Source organism: Bos javanicus, chromosome 3, assembly GCF_032452875.1.
Source record: "Bos javanicus breed banteng chromosome 3, ARS-OSU_banteng_1.0, whole genome shotgun sequence".
NCBI lineage: Eukaryota > Metazoa > Chordata > Mammalia > Artiodactyla > Bovidae > Bos > Bos javanicus.
In genome coordinates this window covers 12,602,263-12,624,151 of record NC_083870.1, presented here as the reverse complement: position 1 = coordinate 12,624,151, position 21,889 = coordinate 12,602,263, and the positions used below count along the sequence as shown (strand labels likewise).

Below are 21,889 nucleotides of genomic sequence, written 5' to 3'. Positions count from 1 at the left end.
GGTTGGAATGTTGGTTCCAACTCTTCTTGTGTGTGCTTGCTTGTTTGAATTACTTAAGTTCTCTGAGACTCAATTTTCCACCTGTAAAATGGAGATGATAACGGTAGCTACCTCCTACAGTTGCAGGCTTTAATTAAACAACATGTGGGAAGCACTAGAACAAGGCCTGTGGCATATGAACTATCCAGTGGCTTTTGTAGAGATCCAGGTCCACAGTGTTGAGTTTTGAGCAAGTTTGGGAAAGCTCAGCTTTCGGGAGGTATTAACATTTGTTTATGGTAGCATGGATACCTCTTTGTTTGAGAGTGGGAGAGGATGTCAGAAATGTCAACCCTGATATGGGATAAATATGGTTCAGAATCACAAAACACCTTCAATTCCCTTTTATCTTTCAAAATCAGACCTCAACTTTTCTTCCATAAGCCTTTCCCCCTTGGCCTTTTCTTCAAAGCTTCCTCTTACCACCTCAGTCAGACTTATCCCTTCTCTACAGTTTCTATCAATAGTCAACCTGTACAACATGACCACCCTCATTGTTTTGGATGCCAACCGAGTATCAGCTTCTCACAGTCAGGAACTATGTATTATGCAGCTTTCTCCTCCACACCCTCCAGCACAATGATGAAATACAGTAAGGTCTTTCTAAACATTCTCTTGTTTGCTTAAACAGGAATAGCAGGAATAAGGGAAGACTGCTTAAGAACTCTGATAAAATAAATATTAAGATGTTTTCTAAACATCTATTTTAAATACTATTTTTTTAGGTTGAATCAATCAAGTCTTAAAAGTTGAAAGTTATTTGAGTTTATTGCCAGTAAATTAAGAGATACTGTAACTTCACATGCCTCACTTTGACATTTATGGTGTCATCTATTAAAATATCCCTTATGATGTGGAAAAATTAAGATTCTCATATAGTTCTGGTGGAGTGAATGATTCAGCCACTTTGGAAGTCAGTCTGGCAGTTTGGTTACTATGTAACCCAGCACTTCAACTCCTAGTTCTAATATAAGAGAACTGAAAGCATATACCTATACAAAAATTTGTGCAGATTATCCATAATAGTCAAAAGTGGAAATAACCGAAATGTCCATCAACTAATAAATTGATAAATAAAATGCAGTATATTCATACAATGAAATGTTATTCAGCTATAAAAGGGAATGAAATATTGATACATCTAAACATCAAGGAATCTTGAAAATATTGCCTAAGTGAAAGTAGCCAAAGGACAACATGTTATATGATTCCATTTATATGACATGTTCAGAATAGGAAAATCCATGGAGATAGAAAATACATGGGTGGCTGCATAGAGCTAGGGAGAGAGGAGGGGGAAATGGGGACTGACTGATAATGAATAAGGGATTTGTTTTGGGGATGATGGAAATGGTCTAAAGTTGATCATGGTGAAGGCTGCCTAACTGTGAATGTCCTAAAAATTAATCGTGCACTTCAAATGGGTGGATTTTGCACTATGTGACTTATATCTCAATAAAACTGTTATTTTAAAAAGTTAAAGAGATGTCCCTGGGAGTCCAGTGGTTAAGACTCTGACTTTCAGTGCAGAGGGGATGAGTTCAATCCTTTGTTGGGGAGCTAAGGCACCACATGCTGTGGGATATAGCCAAAAGTTTAAGAAATTATCAACTAAAAAAAAATTTTTTTAATGACTCTGATGAAGAGAAGTTTAGGTGCATGCCTCAAACAGCATCCATGCATGCAGGAGCAGAACACAATAGTCAGGGAAGACCAGACTAATGTCTCTGCCCGTCTTGGCCCACCCCAGCAGTGGTCCCCACTGGCACTCACTGTGAACTTCTATCTGGACTCTTCGGCTCAATTTGGCTTTGACAGATGTTATCTTTGCTTGACACCAGTAGGACCCTGAGTCTTCCTTCCGCACGACAGGAATCCGGAATTCTGGGAGGCTATCCAAGGCCGGCCCTAGGGCTCGACCATCTTTGTAGAAGAGGAACTGGAGCTTGGCATCCAACTTCTGTGGAGGGGGCTGGGTCTTACAAGTCAGGGTCATTGTGTTCCCCTCTATGGGCCGAGAGGGGCTGACTATCAGAAACAGTTCTAGAGGGAAGAAATAAACACATATTCTAGGGCAATGGAGCTCAGATATCCTGATCTGAACACTTTGTGTTCTCAGCAAGACTTAAAGAACCAGCTCATTGGACACACAGATCACTTCTCACATTACCACCCCGCCTGGACATGGCCCATGGGCTTCCAACTGCTCACACACAACTGTTCACATCCTGCCCCTACACAGTGCCACTTCCTTCCACAAGGCAAATCCTTCCCTTTGACCTGGCTCTTACTTTTTGAAGTTTCTATCCATGAACTGAAAATACTCTTGGAGACAATGCAGGGATACTGATGACTGACACTAGAGTTGGCACTGGAGAAGGTGAAGCTCGAAGTTTTAGGGAAATATACTTCATTTATCCTTGTGATAAGCCGTACTTGTCATTTTCTTCTGTTCCTCTTTCCCTGATGTCTCAGACCCACATTATCTCTTTCAGAGGTAGAATATGACACATGGAAGATCAGTCAGTTTGGGAAATACTCAGATGAACTTGATTTTTAAACTATTTTTTCCTGCCCCTTTTATTGCTATTCCTAATGGAAGGAACAAGCATGTACTTGCCAAGAAATAGTCTGCACCCACACACCCATGTGGCCCAGATCCCTTGCTCTGGGACCTCTATACAAACCCCTACAGAAGCCATGTATCCTTTTTTGGCCATAGGGGCTCTTTTCTGGATGAATTAAAGATGAGTAAAGTTGTATTCTGCTTTCATCTTACGTCCTTCTCTATCCCAGTTGCAGCAGTTCATGAAATATCAAAAGCCCTGATAGCATTTGCTCATAGCATTTGTTTATCCAACCTTCAGAGACTCTGTTCTTTGAGAAGTTTTAAGAATATCCCTAAGAAAAGCATCTTTGTCTCCTTATCAGGTAAAAATGCTAGGTGTTCTAGATCACTGAGGGGTGATTCCTGGTCCAGTGTCTATAATCTCCAAGCCTTCCTATCGGAATGCTTTACCCTTGGACTTTTAACAATTCAATTCAACTGTGGTACCATGATAGCTCTGTTGGTAAAGAATTCGCCTGCAATGCAGGAGACCCCAGTTCAATTCCTGGGTTGGGAAGATCTGCTGGAGAAGGGATAGGCCACTCTCTCCAGTATTCTGGCCTGGAGAATTCCATGGACTATCTAGTCCATGGGGTCACAAACAGTCACGACTGAGCAACTTTCAGTTTCATGGTACCAAAATGTTTGCCTGTGCTGAGGCATGGAATACCCTGTGCATTTAGTCATTTTCTCTCCTTGGAAAATTGTAGTCCCCAGAGGACTGAGGAGCAACACAGTCTCGGGAGCAGGGCAGGAAAGGGAATTTTAAAAAGGCAACTGTAACCCACTCTTTTGAATGGGTCTGGGGTAAAGATGGGGTAGGACACTGGACAGGGCAGTTTGCACAGGTCCAAAGGTCAGTCTTGCAGTTCAGTTTGTTTCAGAAAATTCTCATTTACAAAGACTACCTGGCAAATTCCTGGTGGCCAAAGCTTTGATTCTTTATCCTGGATGTGACTTAAAATTTCTACTGAGGCTAAAATGAGTCACACACACTTGTGGAGTAAAAGTAGAGCCAGGCGCAAGGCATCATGGCATCAACACAAGGTGTGAATTAGTCTTGGACAAACATCAGGTGAGTAACTGAGTATTTCTGGTCATGGAATTCCTGTGTTTCCTAGTTGCACATTAAGCCTGTGTTGGAGTAGCAGGATAACCCCTTTTAAACCTGCACAAGAGAGCAGTCTTCAATATGTTGTTGTTGGTGGTGTTCAGTCACCAACTCAAGTCCAACTCTTTGTATCCCATGGACTGCAGTATGCCAGGCTTCCCTGTCCCTCACCATCTTCTAGAGTTTGCCCAAGTTCACGTCCATTGAATCGGTGATGCCATCCAACCATCTCATCCTCTGTCACCTTCTACTCCTTATGCCTTCAGTCTTTCCCAGCATCAGGGTCTTTTCCAATGAGTCAGCTGTTCACATCAAGTGGTCAAAGTATTGGGACTTCAGCTTCATACTTCAGTGGAAGATTTCTTCTGCGGGGAAATTTCCTTCCCTCCTTGCCTGGTAAAAGTAAGACTGAATTGGGAGCAAAGTAATGAAATAAGCTTGCATCAACCAGAGTCTGAGAGAGAAATCACACTGAGATAACAATTATGGCTGCAGAGGAGGGCTGGAAATAAGAAGAAGGCAGTAGTCTACAATTTGTATGTGCCTCGAGCATTGGCTATAATGTTGTTCTCTGTGGAGGTATGATTTTGGCATTTTCTTCAGTCCTCTAGTGGTGAACCCAGCTAGGGAATACACAGGGGCTTTGGAGCTCTTTCAGCAGAAAGCAGAGATTCTTGCGATATCAGTCTTCAGCACTCCCTGACTTCCTTGTGCAAACAGCATCACCCTCCCTAAACTGAGATGTCCCCGTAAAAAAGACTGTCTAAAGAAGATCAGAGCAAGACCTGCTCTATCAGCTGAGTACATACATGACATGTGCAGAGACTGGTGCAAACAAAAGCAATCTGGGCCCAAGGGAGCTGCTGTCGTCTGTATACCAGATATCAGACAACCATCCACAGACCTCTTGCACTAGCTCAAGTAGCAAGATACCCACAGATCATGAAGAAGAAAAGGAAGTGAGACTCACCGGTTGATTCGCAGAGTGGAGCTGGGAGAGAATTCAGCAGAGATCCGTCAGTACGGGGTGGCAAATCCCAAACATACCTAAAGTTTAACTCCCCCGAGGATTTGCCCAACAGCTCACCTTCCTTTCCTTGTGCCCTTCCTCTCTCCTTTTTCTCTCTGTCCTTCTCTTTTTCCCTCCTTATCACTTTATTTTTCTATCCCTTGCCTGCCCTGCTTCCTTCCTCCTTTCTCTCTATTCCTTTTCCCCTATTCCACTTCAATCACCTGCCTACAAAATGACACACAGTTCTGTTTTGTGATCAAAATTTCCAATAGTTTCCCTCATCTGTGATTATGAGATGGTGTTTTTGTTCTGTAACTACTTAGTGACTTCCATCCTCAAGTGCATCATCCTCACCTCCTCTCTCAAAAGTCTGATGATCCAGCTCTAAAGACTTGCTGACTCATCAGCAAGGAGAATGGATGGGGTCATACATAAGACATAGTGCCCCTTTATTTGACAACTTCAGAGCAGAGGAGGGTTAAGCCCAGAGAAAGAATTCAGATTTCTCCAAAGATTCTCTTATCTCTCAAGAATTTACCATATATAGCATATGGTTAAAAATGGAAAATTCTGGGGTAAATGTAGGCTTTGTAGTTAGGTGATGTTGATTTGAATCCTGGCTCTTCCTCCTATGAGCTGTGTGACTCTGGGAAAAACATTTTACCTCTCTGTGCTTTAGTTTCCTGTAAAATAGAGATAATAATAAACCTACCTCACAGAGTTATGTGAAGGTTAAATGAGTTGATATCCACAAAATGCTTAAAAGAATGTCTGGAATTCATCTAGCATTCAGTAAATTTTATCTCACGATTACTATCTATTTTGGCCCAGTTTACTCTGAGATGCCTACAGTTTTAGATTAAATGTTTATTTGAAAAATTAGTTCCTCAGGTACAAGAAGGTAATCAATGAGGGCTAGCATAGAAATATCAATAACCTCAGATATGCAGATGACACCACCCTTATGGCAGAAAGTCAAGAGGAACTCCAAAGCCTCTTGATGAAAGTGAAAGTGGACAGTAAAAAAGTTGGCTAAAGCTCAACATTCAGAAAATGAAGAGCATGGCATCCGGTCTGATCATTGCAGATGGTGACTGCAGCCATGAAATTAAAAGACGCTTACTCCTTGGAAGAAAAGTTATGACCAACCTAGATAGCATATTGAAAAGCAGAGACATTACTTTGCCAACAAAGGTCCGTCTAGTCAAGGCTTTGGTTTTTGCAGTGGTCATGTATGCATGTGAGAGTTGGACTGTGAAGAAAGCTGAATGCCGAAGAATTGGTGCTTTTGAACTGTGGTGTTGGAGAAGACTCTTGAGAGTCCCTTGGACTGCCAGGAGATCCAACCAGTCCATTCTGAAGGAGATCAGCCCTGGGATTTCTTTGGAAGGAATGATGCTCAAGCTGAAACTCCAGTACTTTGGCCACCTCATGTGAAGAGTTGACTCATTGGAAAAGACTCTGATGCTGGGAGGGATTGGGGGCAAGAGGAGAAGGGGATGACAGAGGATGAAATGACTGGATGGCATCACCGACTAGATGGATGTGAGTCTGAGTGAACTCCAGGAGTTGGTGATGGACAGGGAGGCCTGGCATGCTGCGATTCATGGGGTCACAAAGAGTCGGACATGACTGAGTGACTGAACTGAACTGAACTGAGCATAAAAATTACATTTTATTTACTCATCAATACAACAAATAATTTTGAGTGCTTACTGTATGTCAGGCCTTGTACATTGCACTTAGGTTGCAGGAGTGACCTTGAATGACAATCTTTTCCATTAAGAAATTTATATTATAGTGGATGAGATTCAATTATAAAATAAATATGGGCTGATTAATGTTGAAGTTTGACAGAAACAACAAAATTCTATAAAGCAATTATCCTTCAATAAAAAAAAATAAATATGCAACATGATCTCAGAGAATGGTCAGTGTTATATGAAAAATAAAACAGAAAAATGAGTTTCAGAGTATCTTGGGATGGTCTTGACTATATAGATGTCAATTGAGTAGAAACATGAGTGAAATTAGAGAGCAGACCTTCTGAATATTGGGGGAAAAAACATTCCTGGCAGAGAAACAGTAAACAAAAAGACCTCAAGAGGAAATGAGCTTGTCCAAGGCAGAATGAGAAGACAGGTGCACCTGGAACTGTCTAGTTGAGGGAGAGAGTGGTTGATATTTTTGTGTGAGAAGTAAGCCAGGGCCAGTCACAGAAGGCTTGGTGGACTTGGTCATAGCTTTCGATTTTGTTCATGATGTAATTCGGGACCGTGAACAGTTCTGACTTGATATCCATTTGTAAAATCACTCTTCCACTGTAGCAAAACTACAGACTTGCAAGAAAAACAGGATGAAAATCAGTGGGAATTTAGTCTGAAAGAATGAGGATGGTGGCTTGGGTTAGGCAGTACTGGTTGGGCTGTGAAGGGGACAAATTTCAGTATAAGTTTGGAGGGAGAATCAATAGGAATTACTTGTGGATTGAATACAAAGTATAGAAGAAAGAGGAATTAAGTGTATCTAGGTGATTCAATATCAGAGTAATCCAAGCCTATGCCCCAACCAATAATGCTGAAGAAGCTGAAGTTGAATGGTTATATGAAGACCTACAAGACCTTTTAGAACTAACACACAAAAAAGATGTCCTTTTCATTATAGGGGACTGGAATGCAAAAGTAGGAAGTCAAGAAACAACTGGAGTAACAGGCAAATTTGGCCTTGCAATACGGAATGAAGCAGGGCAAAGATTAATAGAGTTTTGCCAAGAGAACACACTGGTCATAACAAACACCCTCTTCCAACAACATAAGAGAAGAATCTACACATGGACATCACCAGATGATCAACACTGAAATCAGATTGATTATATTCTTTGCAGCCAAAGATAGAGAAGCTCTATACAGTCAGCCAAAACAAGACCGGAAGCTGACTGTGGCTCAGATCATGAACTCCTTATTGCCAAATTCAGACTTAAATTGAAGAAAGTAGGGGAAACCACTAGACCATTCAGGTATGACCTAAGTCGAATCCCTTATGATTATACAGTGGAAGTGAGAAATAGATTTAAGGGACTAGATCTGATAGATAGAGTGCCTGATGAATTATGGAAGGAGGTTCATGACATTGTACAGGAGACAGGGATCAAGACCATCCCCATGGAAAATGCAAAAAAAGCAAAATGGCTGTCTGGGTGGTGGTGCTTACAAATAGCTGTGAAAAGAAGAGAAGCAAAAAGCAAACGAAAAAAGGAAAGATATAAGCATCTGAATGCAGAGTACCAAAGAATAGCAAGGACAGATAACAAAGCCTTCCTCAGCGAACAGTGCAAAGAAATAGAGGAAAACAACAGAATGGGAAAGACAAGAGATCTCTTCAAGAAAATTAGAGATACCAAGGGAATATTTCATGCAAAGATGGGCTCGATAAAGGACAGAAATGGTATGGACCTAACAGAAACAGAAGATATTAAGAAGAGGTGGCAAGAATACACAGAAGAACTGTGCAAAAAGATCTTCATGACCCAGATAATCACGATGGTGTAATCACTGACCTAGAGCCAGACATCCTGGAATGTGAAGTCAAGTGGGCCTTAGAAAGCATCACTACGAACAAAGCTAGTGGAGGTGATGGAATTTCCAATTGAACTATTTCAAATCCTGAAAGATGATGCTGTGAAAGTGCTGCACTCAATATGCCAGCAAATTTGGAAAACTCAGCAGTGGCCACAGGACTGGAAAAGGTCAGTTTTCATTCCAATCCCAAAGAAAGGCAAGGCCAAAGAATGTTCAAACTACTGCACAATTGCACTCATCTCACACGCTACTAAAGTAATGCTCAAAATTCTCCAAGCCAGGCTTCAGCAATACATGAACCATGAACTTCCAGATGTTCAAGCTGGTTTTAGAAAAGGCAGAGGAACCAGAGATCAAATTGCCAGCATCCGCTGGCTCATTAAAAAGCAAGAGAGTTCCAGAAAAACATCTATTTCTGCTTTATTGTCTATGCCAAAGCGTTTGACTGTGTGGATCACAAGAAACTGTGGAAAATTCTGAAAGAGATGAGAATACCAGACCACCTGACCTGCCTCTTGAGAAACCTATATGCAGATCAGGAAGCAACAGTTAGAACTGGACATGGAACAACAGACTGGCTCCCAATAGGAAAAGGAGTACGTCAAGGCTGTATATTGTCACCCTGTTTATTTAACTTCTATGCAGAGTACATCATGAGAAATGCTGGACTGGAAGAAACACAAGCTGGAATCAAGATTGCCGGGAGAAATATCAATAACCTCAGATATGCAGATGACACCATCCTTATGGCAGAAAGTCAAGAGGAACTAAAAAGCCTCTTGATGAAAGTGAAAGAGGAGAGTGAAATAGTTGGCTCAAAGCTCAACATTCAGAAAACTAAGATCATGGCATCTGGTCCCATCACTGCATGGGAAATAGATAGGGAAACAGTGGAAACAGTGTCAGACTTTATTTTGGGGGGCTCCAAAATCACTGCAGATGGAGACTGCAGCCATGAAATTAAAAGATGCTTACTCCTTGGAAGGAAAGTTATGACCAACCTAGATAGCATATTTAGAAGCAGAGACATTACTTTGCCAACAAAGGTCCATCTAGTCAAAGCTATGGTTTTTCCAGTGGTCACGTATGGCTGTGAGAGTTGGACTGTGAAGAAAGCTGAGCACCAAAGAATTGATGCTTTTGAACTGTGGTGTTGGAGAAGACTCTTGAGAGTCCCTTGGACTGCCAGGAGATCCAACCAGTCCATTCTAAAGGAGATCAGTCTTGGATGTTCATTGGAAGGACTGATGCTAAAGCTGAAACTCCAGTACTTTGGCCACCTCATGTGAAGAGTTGACTCATTGGAAAAGACTCTGATGCTGGGAGGGATTGGGGGCAGGAGAAGAAGGGGACGACAGAGGATGAGATGGTTGGAAGGCATCACCGACTCAATGGACATAAGTTTAAGTGAACTCCAGGAGTTGGTGATGGACAGGGAGGCCTGGCGTGCTGCAATTCATGGGGTTGCAAAGAGTTGGACACGACTGAGCGACTGAAATGAACTGAACTGAGGAGATTACTAGGAAGAACGGTGGTGATGTTTACAAAAATGGAAGAATGGTAGAGCGAAATAGGTTAAGTTCCATGGTGGTAGCGGTGGTTCATGTAAATCAAAGGATCTATTTGGACATGTTGAGATTAAAATACATATTAGACAGTTGGATAGCAGTTGAATATATGCAAGGTGTTCAAAAGTGAGATCAATGTTGGATAAGTAACAATTTAAAGATGTTTAAAATGGTGCATAAAATGACTAAAGTATATAACTTGGGGAAATGAGTATGGATGGAGAAAAGTCTATATGCCAATCTTAGGAAAGTCAAACATTTTGAGATCAGTAAAGCATCCGGTATTAGGTTAGAAAGAAAACAAACAGAATATAATATTAAGAAGCCAAGTGGGAAAATATTTCCAGAAGTTGGAATGGTCAACTATGGTCTGAGATGTTGAATAAAATGAGAAATAAACATTGAATACTGGGTGAAGCAACATAGAGGTGGTTGATGATATTAATCAGAGAAGTTTTAGTGGAGTGGTAGAGGCAAAGATTGATTCAAGTGGAATCAAGAAAGGATAAGGAAGAACTATAAGGACCTAAAACTGTTTAACAATATCCAAGGGTTAGGAAGAGTTCACTCTAAAAGGATTGAGGACTTGAGGGAATTTTTTACATGATAGAAATATTCTGTACATTGATTGTGGTGATAGTTACATGACTCCAAACCTTTGTCAAAAATCAAAGTCCAGAGAGGCGGTCCTAAGATGGCAGACGAATAGGATAGGGAGACCGCTTTCTCCCAGAAAATTAACAAGGAAACACAAACTTTAAATGATACAATAGACCAGTTAGACCTAATTGATATCTAAGGACATTTCACCCCAAAACAATGAATTTCACATTTTTCTCAAGCACACATGGAACCTTCTCCAAGATAGACCACACCCTGGGCCATAAACCTAGCCTTGGTAAATTCAAAAAATTGAAATCATTCCAAGCATCTTTTCTGACCACAATGCAGTAAGATTAGATGTCATTACAGGAGAAAAATTATTAAAAATCCCAACATATAGAGGCTGAACAACACGCTGCTGAATAACCAACAAATCACAGAGGAAATCAAAAAATAAATCAAAATATGCATAGAAACGAATGAAAATGAAAACACAACAACCCAAAACCTATGGGACACTGTAAAAGTAGTACTAAGGGGAAGGTTCATAGCAATACAGGCTTACCTCAAGAAACAAGAAAAGAAGATGGCGGAGGAGTAGGACGGGAAGAACACTTTCTCCCCCACAAATTCATCAAAAGAACATTTAAGCGCCAAGTAAATTCCACAAAACAACTTCTGAATGCCGGCAGAGGTCATCAGGCACCCAGAAAAGCAACCCAAGTCTTGGAAAGGAGGTAGGAAAAAATATAAAAGACAAAAAAAGGGGCAAAAGAGGGAGGGACAGAGTTCCGTCCCAGGAAGGGAGTCTTAAACAGAAAGAAGTTTCCAAATACCAGGAAACCTTCTCACTGCCGAATCTGTGCCGAGCCTTGGACGCACAGAGGGCAACATAACAGGGAGGAAAAATAAATAATTAAAACCCACACATTGCGAGCCCTACGGTAACTCCCCCAGCGGAGAAGCAGTGCAGACGCCTGCATCCGCCATTAGCAAGCGGGGGCTGGGCAGGGAGGCGCGGTGCGGGCTGCATCGCAAGAATCTGGCCTGAATACCCTGAGTGCTATCTGAGCGAAATAATTTGGGCTAGCAAACCAGACTGTGGGATATCTACCACGAGAAAAGCCAGCCCTAACCTATGACACCGCCAGGCCCATGCACGGAACAAAGGACTGAACAGAGATAGCCGGCGGCAGACCATCCCCCTCTGGTGACAGGCAGCCAGAGCCGGAAGGGGACAATCGCAGCCCCAGAGAGACATTATCCATAAAACTGTAAACAGGCTTCTTTGCTAACTAAAACTTCTTGGGGTCTGGACGGTCAACATCTGCCTGAGAAGGTGTGCTGGTGCACAACTAGATAACCGAGCGGCGGGGAGGTGATAAGTCGCAGCAATCACGTGCGCAAAACACCTCATCACCTGAGCTGCTCGGATCTGGGAAGGGCACAAAACGCAGGCCCAACCGAGAGTCTGTGCCTCTGAGGACTACCCAAGTGCCTGAACCTGAGCGGCTTGGACCTGGGAAGTACAGGCAGCCCAGGGCCGGCCGCGGATGGTTCCCAGTGGAGCAACCTAGAGCCTGAGCAGCGTGGGCAGAGAGGCTACACGCGCCGTGAACGGGGGGCAGACCCAGTGTGGCTGAGGCACTGCAAGCACACGTCAGTGTTATTTGTTTGCAGCATCCCTCCCTACCTCCCCTCAGCGCGACTGAACAAGTGAGCCTTAAAAAAAAAAAAAAAAAAGTGTCCTCCACCGTCCCCTTTGTGTCAGGGTGGAAACCAGACACTGAAGAGACCAGCAAACAGAAGAAGCTATAACAGCCTTGGAAGCTACAGGCAATAGATTAAAACCCTGTGGTTACTACCATCTACTTAGGAAGGGGCCTATAGATCTTGAGAAATATGAGTCGGACCAAGGAACTAGCCAAAAATGAACTGAACCCACAATACTCAACAACAAAACCGGAGAAAGTCCTAGATATATTTTTACTATTTGTACGATCATTCTTTCTTTTTTTTTTTTTTCAATTATTTTTTTAATTAAAAAAAATTTTTTAAGTCCTCTATTATTCCTTTAATTTCCACTTTTATAACCGATTACTTTGCAAAAAAAAAAAAGACCCTATTTTTTTTAAAGCAAACTTCATATATATATATATTTTATAATTTTTTGATCTTTTTTTTCCCTTCTTTTCTTTAACATTGTATTTTTGAAATTCCAAACTCTACTCTAGATTTTTAATTTTAGCTTTTTAGTATTTGTTATCAATTTTGTACCTATAGTTTTTTTTGTTTTTGTTTTTATATAATTTCTGTGACCCTTTTTTATTTTTTCTTTTTCTTTTTCCTCTGTTTCTTTCTCTTCTTCTTTTAAATAACATTGTATATCTGAAATTCCAAACTCTACTCTAGATTTTTAATTTATGCTTTTTGGTATTTGTTATCAATTTTGTACCTGTATTTTTTTTTTTTTTAATAATTTCTGCGACTTTGTTTGTTCTTTTTTCTCTCTCTCTTTTTTAACATTGTATTTTTGAAATTCCAAACTCTACTCTAGATTTTTAACTTTTGCTTTTTGGTATTAGTTATCAATTTTGTACCTATATTTTCTTTATAATTCTTGTGGCCTTGTTTGTTTTTGTTTGTTCCTTTTTTCTCTCTTTCTTTTCCTTCTTTTCTTTAACATCGTATTTTTGAAATTCCAAACTCTACTCTAGATTTTTAATTTTCGCTTTTATGTATTTGTTACCAATTTTGTACCTTTAAGAACCCAATCTTCACTACCCATTTTTCACTAGGGAGCGAGATTACTGGCTTAACTGCTCTCTTTCCCTTTGGACTCTCCTTTTTCTCCACTAGGTCGCTGGTGTCTCCTCCCTAACCCCTCTCTACTCTACCCAACTCTGTGAATTTCTGTGTCTCCCAGACGGTGGAGAACACTTAGGAAACTGATTACTGGCTGGATCTGTCTCCCTCCTTTTCATTCCCCCCATTTATCCTCCTGGCCACCTCTGCCACCTTCCTCCTTCTTCTCTTCTCTGTATAACTCTGTGAACAACTCTGAGCGGTCCAGTTGTGGAGTCCACATAAGGAAGAGATTACTGAATAGCCCACTCTCTCCTCTATTGATTCCACCTTATCTCATTCGGGTCACCTCTAACTCCCTCCTCACTCTTCTCTTCTCCGTATAATGCTGTAAACCTCTCTGGGTGAAACAAGTTTCAGGGCAAGACATACCAAGCAAATTCTCCAGCAGCAAGGAACACAGCCCTGAGCTCCAAATACAGGCAGCCCAAAGTCACCCCAAAACCATAGACATCCCATAACTCATTACTCGACATTTCATTGCACTCCATAGAGAAGAAATACAGCTCCACCCACCAGAACACTGACACAAGCTTCCTTAACCAAGAAACCTTGACAAGCCACCTGTACAAACCCACACAGAGCGAGGAAATGCCACAATAAAGAGAACTCCACAAACTGCCAGAATACAGAAAGGACACCCCAAACTCACCAATTTAAACAAGATGAAGAGACAGAGGAATACCCAGCAGATAAAGGAACAGGATAAATGCCCACCAAACCAAACAAAAGAGGAAGAGATAGGGAATCTACCTGATAAAGAATTCCAAATAATGATAGTGAAATTGATCCAAAATCTTGAAATCAAAATGGAATCACAGATAAATAGCTTGGAGACAAAGATTGAGAAGATGCAAGAAAGGTTTAACAAGGACCTAGAAGAAATAAAAGAGAGTCAATATAAAATGAATAATGCAATAAATGAAATTAAAAACACTCTGGAGGCAACAAATAGTAGAATAACAGAGGCAGAAGATAGAATTAGTGAATTAGAAGATAGAATGGTAGAAATAAATGAATCAGAGAGGATAAAAGAAAAACGAATTAAAAGAAATGAGGACAATCTCAGAGACCTCCAGGACAATACTAAATGCCACAACATTCGAATCATAGGGGTCCCAGAAGAAGAAGACAAAAAGAAAGACCATGAGAAAATACTTGAAGAGATAATAGTTGAAAACTTCCCTAAAATGGGGAAGGAAATAATCACCCAAGTCCAAGAAACCCAGAGAGTCCCAAACAGGATAAACCCAAGGCGCAACACCCCGAGACACATATTAATCAAATTAGCAAAGATCAAACACAAAGAACAAATATTAAAAGCAGCAAGGGAAAAACAACAAATAACACACAAGGGAATTCCCATAAGGATAACAGCTGATCTTTCGATAGAAACTCTTCAAGCCAGGAGAGAATGGCAAGACATACTTAAAGTGATGAAAGAAAATAACCTACAGCCCAGATTACTGTACCCAGCAAGGATCTCATTCAAATATGAAGGAGAAATCAGAAGCTTCTCAGACAAGCAAAAGCTGAGAGAATTCAGCACCACCAAACCAGCTCTCCAACAAATACTAAAGGATATTCTCTAGACAGGAAACACAAAAAGGGTGTATAAACTCGAACCCAAAACAATAAAGCAAATGGCAACGGGATCATACTTATCAGTAATTACCTTAAATGTAAACGGGTTGAATGCCCCAACCAAAAGACAAAGACTGGCCGAATGGACACAAAAACAAGACCCCTACATATGTTGTCTACAAGAGACCCACCTCAAAACAGGGAACACATACAGACTGAAAGTGAAGGGCTGGAAAAAGATTTTCCATGCAAATAGGGACCAAAAGAAAGCAGGAGTAGCAATACTTATATCAGATAAAATAGACTTTAAAACAAAGGCTGTGAAAGGAGACAAAGATGGTCACTACATAATGATCAAAGGATCAATCCAAGAAGAAGATATAACAATTATAAACATATATGTACCCAACACGGGAGCGCCGCAATATGTAAGACAACTGCTAACAAATATGAAAGGAGAAATTAACAATAACACAATAATAGTGGGAGACTTTAATACCCCACTCACACCTATGGATAGATCAACTAAACAGAAAATTAACAAGGAAACACAAACGTTAAACGATACAATAGACCAGTTAGACCTAATTGATATCTATAGGACATTTCATCCCAAAACAATGGATTTCACCATTTTCTCAAGTGCACATGGAACCTTCTCCAGGATAGATCACATCCTGGGCCATAAATCTAGCCTTGGTAAATTCAAAAAAATAGAAATCATTCCAAGCACCTTTTCTGACCACAATGCAGTAAGATTAGATCTCAATTACAGGAGAAAAACTATTAAAAATTCCAACATATGGAGGATGAACAACACGCTGCTGAATAACCAACAAATCACAGAAGAAATCAAAAAAGAAATCAAAATTTGCATAGAAACTAATGGAAATGAAAACACAACAACTTAAAACCTGTGGGACACTTTAAAAGCAGTCCTAAGGGGAAAGTTCATAGCAATACAGGTATACCTCAAGAAACAAGAAAAAAGTCAAATAAATAACCTAACTCTACACCTAAAGCAACTAGAAAAGGAAGAAATGAAGAACCCCAGGGTTAGTAGAAGGAAAGAAATATTAAAAATTAGGGCAGAAATAAATGTAAAGGAAATGAAAGAAACCATAGCAAAAATCAACAAAACCAAAAGCTGGTTCTTTGAGAAGATAAATAAAATTGACAAACCATTAGCCAGACTCATCAGGAAACAAAGGGAGAAAAATTAAATCAACAAAATTAGAAATGAAAATGGAGAGATCACAACAGACAACACAGAAATACAAAGGATCATAAGAGACTATTTTCAGCAATATATGCAAATAAAATGGACAACTTGGAAGAAATGGACAAATTCTTAGAAAAGTACAACTTTCCAAAACTGAACCAGGAAGAAATAGAAAATCTTAACAGATCCATCACAAGCACAGAAATTGAAACTGTAATCAGAAATCTTCCAGCAAACAAAAGCCCAGGACCAGACGGCTTCACAACTGAATTCTACCAAAAATTCAGAGAAGAACTAACACCTATCTTGCTCAAACTCTTCCAGAAAATTGCAGAGGAAGGTAAACTTCCAAACTCATTCTATAAGGCCACCATCACCCTAATACCAAAACCTGACAAGATGCCACAAAAAAAAGAAAGAAAGAAAGAAAACTACAGGCCAATATCACTAATGAACATAGATGCAAAAATCCTTAACAAAATTCTAGCAAACAGAATCCAACAACATATTAAGAAGATCATACATCATGACCAAGTGGGCTTTATCCCAGAGATGCAAGGATTCTTCAATATCTGCAAATAAATCAGTGTAATACACCACACTAACTAATTGAAAAATAAAAACCATATGATTATCTCAATAGATGCAGAGAAATACTTTGGCAAAATTCAACATCCATTTATGATAAAAAAAAAAAAAACCCTCCAGAAAGCAGGAATAGAAGGAATATACCTCAACACAATAAAAACTATATATGACAAACCCACAGCAAACATTATCCTCAATGGTGAAAAATTGAAAGCATTTCCCCTAAAGACAGGACAAGACAAGGGTGCCCACTCTCACCACGACTATTTAACATAGTTTTGGAAGTTTTGGCCACAGCAATCAGAGCAGAAAAAGAAATAGAAGAAATCCTTATTGGAAAAGAAATAAAACTCTCACTGTTTGCAGATGGTATGATCCTCTACATAGAAAACCCTAACAACTCCACCAGAAAATTACTAGAGCTAATCAATGAATACAGTAAAGTTGCAGGATATAAAATTAACACACAGAAATCCCTTGAATTCCCATACACTAACAATGAGAAAACAGAAAGAGAAATTAAGGAAACAATTCCATTCACCATTGCAATGAAAAAATAAAATACTTAGGAATATATCTACCTAAAGAAACAAAAGACCTATTTATAGAAAACTATAAAACACTGGTGAAAGAAATCAAAGAGGACACTAATAGATGGAGAAATATACCATGTTCATGGATCAGAAGAATCAATATAGTGAAAATGAGTATACTACCCAAAGCAATCTATAGATTCAATGCACTCTGTATCAAGCTACCAACGGTATTTTTCACAGAGCTAGAACAAATAATTTCACAATTTGTATGGAAATATAAAAAACCTCGAATGGCCAAAGCTATCTTGAGAAAGAAGAATGGAACTGGAGGAATCAACCTGCCTGACTTCAGTCTCTACTACAAAGACATAGTCATCAAGACAGTATGGTACTGCCACAAAGACAGAAATATAGATCAATGGAACAAAATAGAAAGCCCAGAGATAAATCCACACACCTGTAGACACCTTATCTTTGACAAAGGAGGCAAGAATATACAATGGAGAAAAGACAAAAGCCTTCAGAATGGGAGAAAATAATAGCAAATGAAGCAATGGACAAGGACTTAATCTGAAAAAATATACAAGCAATTCCTGCAGCTCAATTCCAGAAAAATAAACGACCCAATCAAAAAATGGACCAAAGAACTAAACAGACATTTCTCCAAAGAATTCAGATAGCTAACAAACACATGAAAAGATGTTCAACATCACTCATTATCAGAGAAATGCAGATCAAAACCACAATGAGGTACCATTTCACGCCAGTCAGAATGGCTGTGATCCAAGAGTCTACAAGCAATAAGTGCTGGAGAGGGTGTGGAGAAAAGGGAACCCTCTTACACAGTGGGAATGCACCAACTAGTACAGCCACTATGGAGAACAGTGTGGAGATTCCTTAAAAAAAAAAAAAAAAAAACTGGAAATAGAACTGCCATATGACCCAGCAATCCCACTGCTGGGCATACACACTGAGGAAACCAGAATCGAAAGAGACACATGTACTCCAATGTTCATCGCAGCACTGTTTATAATAGCCAGGACATGGAAGCAACCTAGATGTCCATCAGCAGATGAATGAATAAGAAAGCTGTGGTACATACACACAATGGAATATTACTCAGCCATTAAAAAGAATACATTTGAATCAGTTCTAATGAGGTGGATGAAACTGGAGCCTATTATACAGACTGAAGTAAGTCAGAAAGAAAAACACCAATACAGTATACTAAAAGATATGCATATGACACCACCCTTATGGCAGAAAGTCAAGAGGAACTAAAAAGCCTCTTGATGAAAGTGAAAGAGGAAAGTGAAAAAGTTGGCTTAAAGCTCAACATTCAGAAAACGAAGATCATGGTGTCTGGTCCCATCACTTCATGGCAAATAGATAGGGAAACAGTGGAAACAGTGTCAGACTTCATTTTTGGGGGCTCCAAAATCACCAGATGGTGACTGCAGCCATGAAATTAAAAGACGCTTACTCCTTGGAAGGAAAGTTATGACCAACCTAGATAGCATATTCAAAAGCAGAGACATTACTTTGCCAACAAAGTTCCGTCTAGTCAAGGCTATGGTTTTTCCAGTGGTCATGTATGGATGTGAGAGTTGGACTGTGAAGAAAGCTGAATGCCGAAGAATTGATGCTTTTGAACTGTGGTGTTGGAGAAGACTCTTGAGAGTCCCTTGGACTGCAAGGAGATCTAACGAGTCCATTCTAAAGCAGATCAGTCCCGGGTGTTCTTTGGAAGGACTGATGCTAAAGCTGAAACTTCAGTACTTTGGCCACCTCATGTGAAGAGTTGACTCACTGGAAAAGACTCATGCTGGGGGGCATTGGGGGCAGGAGGAGAAGGGGACGACAGAGGATGAGATGGCTGGATGGCATCACCGACTTGATGGACATTGAGATGGCTGGATGGCATCACCGACTTGATGGACATTAGTTTGAGTGAACTCTGGGAGATGGTGATGGACAGGGAGGCCTGGCGTGCTGCAATTCATGGATTCGCAAAGAGTCAGACACGACGGAGCGACTGAACTGAACTGAACGGAACGCATATATGTGGAATTTAGAAAGAAGGTAACGATAACCCTGTATACGAGACAGCAAAAGAGACACAGATGTTTTGAACAGTCTTTTGGACTCTGTGGAAGAGGGCGAGGGCGGGATGATATGGGAGAATGGCATTGAAACATGTAAAATATCATATGTGAAACGAATCGCCAGTCCAAGTTTGATGCATGATACAGGGTGTTTGGGGCTAGTGCACTGGGATGACCCAGAATGATGGGATTGGGAGGGAAGTGGAAGAGGGGTTCAGGATGGGGAACACATGTACACTCATGGCAGATTCAAGTCAATGTATGGAAAAACCAATACAATATTATAAAATAAAATAAATAAATTCATTTTAAAAATTAAAAAGTTTAGATTATAAAAAAAATCAAAGTGCATCAAAAACTGAATCTTACTACAAAGAAAATTAACAACGAATTTTAAAAAGAAAGTATGGGAGGATGCCAGGTAAAGATAGCAACTCACTGAAAACTATAAAGGGATACATTGAATCGTGAAGCAAATGGAGGTCACATTTCTATGATTTTAAAATAGAAGGTATTATAACATATTTGTATATTTATAGGAAGAGCCCAGGATGGAGAAACATTTTGATGATGGAGCCAGGGAGTCTGGGCCCAATGCACAAGTGGAGAGTCCTGCCTTCAATAGGATGAGGGAAAATATATCCATAATAGGGGGAGAAAAGGCACAGTATGTAAACACAGAGGTGGGCAGGTTGATAGATACTGCAGTGGGAAGATGAAGAAATTTCCTTTTGATTGCTTTTCTTTTCCTCAGTGTTCTAAATTAAGAGCAACAAGAGAAAAGTTTGAGGAGAAAGGAGGGAGTATGAGGAAGTGGTCATCAAGAATGGAAGAGCTTTGACTCCAAAAGAATAGGATTGTGTGGCACCTCTGATAGCCACCTAAGATTGGTGTACTATGTTTAGAAAAAAATAAAAGCAGCAAGATTGTGCCTTTTGTTTCGGGTTACATTCAGTTGCTCAGGCACAGGTGTAAAGCATGCAGAAAAGAATGTTAGTCAGAAGAGCACTATAGGTAAGAGAGGTGATTATGTATTTGAGAGTATTGTGATGAAATCTGTGAAGTGAGGACACAGAGTGTACTAATTTACAATGGAAAAGTAAGACTGGGGAGCGGAAGGCACGTTGAATATGGAGCATTAGACAAAGTGAGCTGGAAATATGCTGTAATTGGATGGGAAGGTGGATGCTGAAATCAGACTTTGGAAGTGGGACAGTTGTTGGTAATCACAAGTTTTGGGGTTTGATGGTAGAAATAGGGGAAGCCAAGGAAGGATGGGGGCTTCCCTGATGGATCAGATAGTAAAGAATCTCCCTGCAATGTGGGAGACCCAGGTGATTCTTGGATCAGGAAGATTCCCTGGAGAAGGGAATAATTACCCACTCCAGTATTCTTGCCCAGAGAAAGAATTCCATGGACAGAGGAGCCTAGCAGGCTACAGTCCATGGGATTGCAGAGTCAGAGACAACTGAGTTACTAACACACAACACAGGAAGAAAATAGAGAAATCATTTTAATGATAAGAAGGGAAAGAGACTAAGAGGCCAATTTGTTGTATGAATTATCTTTGTGGCTATCAAAACCATCAAGAACAAAGTCAGAATCAATAGAGGAAAGAAAGACAGAAAGTGAACACTTGCTATGAGATAAAAAATAAAATGGCAGTTTTCTTCCAAAATCTGGCTCTCCATTATCTATAACTTTCTGCCCAGCTCTGAGCCCTCAGTGGGGAGTAAAGCTCTGAGCACACCTGACTATCACTGGGCAGAAACTCAGTCCTGAGAAACCCCAAATCTTCAGAAGGCAGGGCGCTAGGGGATAGAATCCCACACCTTTCTCTGAGTTGTCCTACTCACCACAGATCAACAGCAGAAGCCTCAGGAACATGAGGACCAGGTTGGGGAGTGGACATGGAACTGAAGGTACTGTCTCATCAAAAAAGAATTCATCTTAGAGTCAAGAGGATGTGGCTTGTCAGAAGTTTGAGGAAGTCAGGATCAGAAGTCACATGATCGGAAGCACACATGTACAGAAATAGAAGGAACAAGAGTCTCCTGAGAGCCACTCTATTTCGTCTGCTCTGGAGGTCAAGAAGATTAAATACACTCCTGTTTATAGTTTGGTTCTATTTCCAAATTTTGAAGACAGTGCATATTAATACATCAGCACCTTCTTTAAGAACTCAGGTAGCTTAAAGTAAATTTCCCAAAGGCAGATTCTGACTGATGGGCGTCTCATCAGGCAGTGGTCCTGCTGAAATTCAAATGGCATGTTTGTCACCTTTGGTAAGTGTGTCTTCTCAACCATATCTAATCAGCACATCCTTTTGCCTTGCAGCAGCCTCAACTGTAGTCACCCTACACACACAAGTGTCACTAAGGCAGGGACGAATGGGCTGTCACCCAGGTTGTGGGTAATGTGTGACAGTAGTTGCACATGATTGAAACAATCATCATGTGTTGATTGAAAC

General features: G+C 40.3%; 1 protein-coding gene across 3 annotated transcripts in view; it reads right to left on the bottom strand.

Moving 5' to 3' along the window:
* The window catches only part of FCRL1 (Fc receptor like 1), a 29,088-nt gene extending 7,551 nt beyond the window's left edge, over window positions 1–21,537 (bottom strand). The window contains exons 1-3 of one of the 3 annotated variants that reach the window (XM_061402624.1): window positions 21,276–21,537; window positions 4,729–4,749; window positions 1,813–2,082 (exon numbers count right to left, since the gene is read on the bottom strand). In XM_061402624.1, coding sequence (XP_061258608.1) covers window positions 1,813–2,082; window positions 4,729–4,749; window positions 21,276–21,306 — 322 coding nt within the window. In that variant the 5' untranslated portion in view covers window positions 21,307–21,537. The remainder of the gene's footprint in view (window positions 1–1,812; window positions 2,083–4,728; window positions 4,750–21,275) is intronic. The other 2 variants (XM_061402622.1, XM_061402623.1) reach the window with 2 other exon arrangements.
* Between the last annotated feature and the right edge of the window lie 352 nt (window positions 21,538–21,889).